Source organism: Alligator sinensis, unplaced genomic scaffold, assembly GCF_000455745.1.
Source record: "Alligator sinensis unplaced genomic scaffold, ASM45574v1 scaffold424_1, whole genome shotgun sequence".
NCBI classification, from domain to species: Eukaryota; Metazoa; Chordata; order Crocodylia; family Alligatoridae; genus Alligator; species Alligator sinensis.
In genome coordinates, this window is record NW_005842113.1 from 897,115 (window position 1) to 901,315 (window position 4,201).

The window sequence follows — 4,201 nt, forward strand, 5'->3', positions numbered from 1 at the left end:
CTGGAGACAATGGTGGCAGTTCTATCCGAGGTAAAAGAATTCAGGTTAACTACAACTGCTTACTTAAATTTTCTTATTTAAAAAAAAAAATTGATAGAATAAACAGCTTCAATGAGGAAAAACAAAATATCAAAGATTTAGCTTAATAGTGAAAACACTGTACAGTACAATGTACTCTTTTCATAGTCATTTAACCACTGTGTCCCAGCATGACCTCTGTTATTTCTCCAATAACTCTCTCTCTCTGACAATACACATGAGAGTCTAGCTTCAACACTTGCTGTATCTTGATTGGTGAAATATGTTTTAAAAGGCCTCTCTCTTCTTTATGCTCTGAAGCTATAATGTAGAGCCAGTATCATTTGAATGTGTTATAGGAACAGTTACACAAGTGTATTGATCAATAGCTATTAAAGCTAACCTGATCAGAGAGGCATTCTTTATTTGTCTCTATTCAAGGCTTTACAGATATTAAAGTCATCATAGCGTATAGTCATGTTCTGCAAAAATTATGATTCATAACTTCTGATGTTAAATTGGCTTATCATTGCTGCCTCTGTTTTTCTGGCAGGCTATATACTGCAGTACTCAGAGGATAACAGTGAGCAGTGGGGTAGTTTTCCCATTAGCCCCAGTGAGAGATCCTACCGCTTAGAGACTTTGAAATGTGGCACATGGTACAAATTCACACTAACTGCTCAGAATGGAGTGGGACCAGGGCGCATCAGTGAGATCATCGAAGCCAAAACGCTTGGAAAAGGTATGTGGATCTCTGCCTTTACCCAACCAAGTCATGATTGTGAACTTCCCCATCCTGTGATAGTTTTAATTAGAGAGGGAAACTCAGTTGTTTATCATTTTTGTTGCTCTGAATATTTTAATATACTTTGAGAAAAAAATTCAACTATAATGTTCTAAAATAGTTTGACAAATTTTACTTCTGAATTCCTGGCTTCTCAGAATAGGGCAGATATTTTGCCATAGAAAGTGTTAACAATCATTGCTGTTATTAGTATGAACCATTTACCTAACCTGCTCCCAAAGATCAGATCTTCATTTTGGTGGGCTGAAGAAGAGAGAAAGCAAGCACATAAATGTAGCTGCAGGGTGGGGAGGGAAGTCTTGGCATCTAGTCCCTGCTACCAGAACTACTTATGCATTTTTCGTTAGGTAGACATTGGTTAAAAAACAGAAACAAACCTGGCAGCCGTGGCCAGAATTCAAAAACTTCACCACCTTGACTAACGCCATCCTCGCTGGGTCCTAAAGTCACACTCCTTGTACTTTTCACTCCATAGTGGGCCAGTTTTAATAAGAGAGGCATGTGCCCCCACCCAGCTCAGTGGAAGTTCCCCACCACTTTGGCAAGTGCTCTTCCCATGAAGCCAAGAGTACAGGCTGACTACCACCACTACCACCATTTGTGATATTTTTTACTAAGCTGCGTTCATGCTCTTACCATCAAGCAGTTGCTCAGCATGGTCTGTTCCTGCCTAAGGAATTGGGAGCTGATATAAGGTTTAGGCACTTCACACCATCAATTTGGATCACAGCAGAGCTTGAATTGGATTAATGTGTCAGGGCTTGTCTATGCAGACCCTCAGGATTTCTGGAGCTAACACTCTCAAGCACATTCCACATACACCATGTTATACTGCTGAGGGTGTGTCTACACGAGACTTTTTACTGCTCAATAGACTAATCTACTGCTCAGTAAAGCATTACCATGTAACCGTGTGCATAAACTACTGTGCAGTAACGAACATGGGGACCAGGTCCCTCTTTGCGTCTCTACCCTGTCCCAGTGTTACAGAGCCCCCGGCTCCCCATGGGAGAGGGAAAATGAGCAGTGCCAGGACTGGGGAGTTCTTCCTTCCCCACTCAGCCAGGGGCTAGGCAGGAGCTGCCCCACTGGTGGGTCAGCTGGCAGCAATCTACACAAGCTATGTTGCCATACCATTGTGGCAATGTAGCATTGGCAGGCACTAACCGTGACACCACCATTACTGCACAGTAGCAACGAGCTACTGTGCAGTAGCTTGTTGCTACTATGCAATAGGACCAGAAATGACCTGTGCAGCACTGGGACTCTGTAGTACTGGTGGTTACTGCACAGTCATTTAGTACTTGCTAAATCTAAAGTAACAACTGCAGTTGGGCATGTGTAATTACGCCCTGTATGTATCAGCAAGTCACCCTAAGGATATGTCCTGTCACCACTCTGTAGATCTCTGTCTCTGCCACACTTGAGAGTGGCAATGGACCTCACTCATGGCACTTTCACTGCTTTCTTACCAAATCTGGCACATGCAGAGAGAGTAGGTGAGTGGAATGTGCTCAGGAGCAATGGCCCTGGGAATGGCCAGGAAGTGGTGTCATCAAACTTTAGATAACCAGTCTGGTTGACTGCAGAGCTTGCACATTAGTCCAAACCAACTTTTTTTTTGTTAGTCCAAGCCTACATGCTTGGGGATCTTCTCAAGCTAAAATGGAGCTATCTATTGGATCTAAATGGTTTTGTGGCTCCTGAGTAGGGTTGTTTCAAATTGTTTATGTTTAATGAGGTGCCTAAATTCTGCCTAAGCCCTGTTTAGGTGTCTTAAAAATTGATTAGAATCTGGTTATTGGATACTTGTAGAGGTCTCATGCTTCAGCTGCAGAGTGGAAAATACATTGCAGTCTGCCCTTAAATTAGCTATTTTAGATTAGCTGTGAGGAGGGCATTCTGAGCTGATGGCCATTTAAAATGCTAGATGGCTTGGATAAATTCTCACTCTTCTTTCCTAGTCTCCAATTAATCCCTTACCTGTACTGACTTCCAAAGCTTTATATAATAGGCATACACGTTATCTGAGCTTCTCCGCGATAAGGAAGCCTTAGTTCACATTTAAGTTGATTGAAGTAACCTCCTGAATGTCAGAGATGGCAAAAAAAAAAAGGGTGAAAATGTGCTTAGGTGCAAAGGGTGCTACTAGAGAAGAAAGTGTGCATCTGTTTCTGATAACTGCCCAAATATTTCAAGGCAAATGCAAACCTCCTAACTTTTGGTGTAGATCACCGGAAATGACCTTAACTATATTTAAATACTGGTATAAAGAAATAGGTTAGTAACCAGACTGCAATTAAAAGTATAAATTATTCTTATCCATAGGAAAATTGCAAAAGGATTTCTACTGAAAGCTATTAACTCTGACACTTGAAATAGTTCACAATAAATAGCAGGAACCCAGAGTTTGGCTTAGATTTGTATAGTATACTAAGCACCCATTTTAGTATATCGTATTGAGTAAGCATGTCATCTAATGTAGTCAGGATTAAAAACAGCAGAGGAAAGCTCCAAATGAAACAGCACTTTATTTGAGAAGGTCTCTTGCAACTATGTCTATTACACTGATACAGTTGTATTCCCTCCAAAGAAAAGATTTTTATGGAAATAAATTGATTTTATTAGACTGAAAGGAGTGAACTTCTCTTTCCATGGAAAATATACCATTTCTGTGAAGCAATTAGAAAGCAGAATAATACTTTATGCACCATATGATAACATGTAAAATAAAATTTGAAAGTGATTTGAGTTTTACTCTGTAGCTGTCCTTATTTCAACACAGAGGTGCTATCTGTTCTTACTGTCATTAATGGAAGTTACCCATATGCCTCAAAGAACAGCTCTTCAGAAAATAGAATTTCTATATTAAGAGAAATACCACTATTCTGACATTGTGTTTAATCCCTGAATGGGAGAAAAAAAGGCAAACTATTTACAAAAAATTGGAACAAGAAAACTTCTGGATCAAAACCGTTTGATTAAAAAATGCCAAAAAAAATCAGTATTTTCAAATAAAGCAAAATGTTTCATAGAAATGACTTTTAAATACATTTTTCATGCTTTCAATGTTTGTTTTTTTATTCTCCCATCTTAAATCAGAAGATCATGTCAAAATTGACGTTTTCCCCCCAAATAGTTTAATGTTGACCAAATAAAAATGTAGTTTTATGCTGACCAAATTCTCCATGTAGGAGAATTGTGATCTATTGCATTAGAAAGGGAGAAGACAACCCAAATGGGAAGATATATTAATTTCAACTTTACCTGTCTCTAGGTGACAATTTTACTTAGCTTTCTGCTTTTTCCCCTGCCCACCCCCCGTGTGCTTGTTCCCACTCCAAAACACATTGTTCCAAATTTTCAAATTGATTCCTG

General features: G+C 39.5%; 1 protein-coding gene across 1 annotated transcript in view; it reads left to right on the forward strand.

Annotated features, from left to right (window-relative positions):
* Positions 1 to 4,201, forward strand: part of DSCAM (DS cell adhesion molecule) — a 758,565-nt gene that overhangs the window by 685,937 nt on the left and 68,427 nt on the right. Inside the window, 2 exon segments of the mRNA XM_006024681.1 lie at positions 1 to 30; positions 572 to 760. The exon segment at positions 1 to 30 is cut by the window's left edge and continues 10 nt beyond it. Coding sequence (XP_006024743.1) covers positions 1 to 30; positions 572 to 760 — 219 coding nt within the window.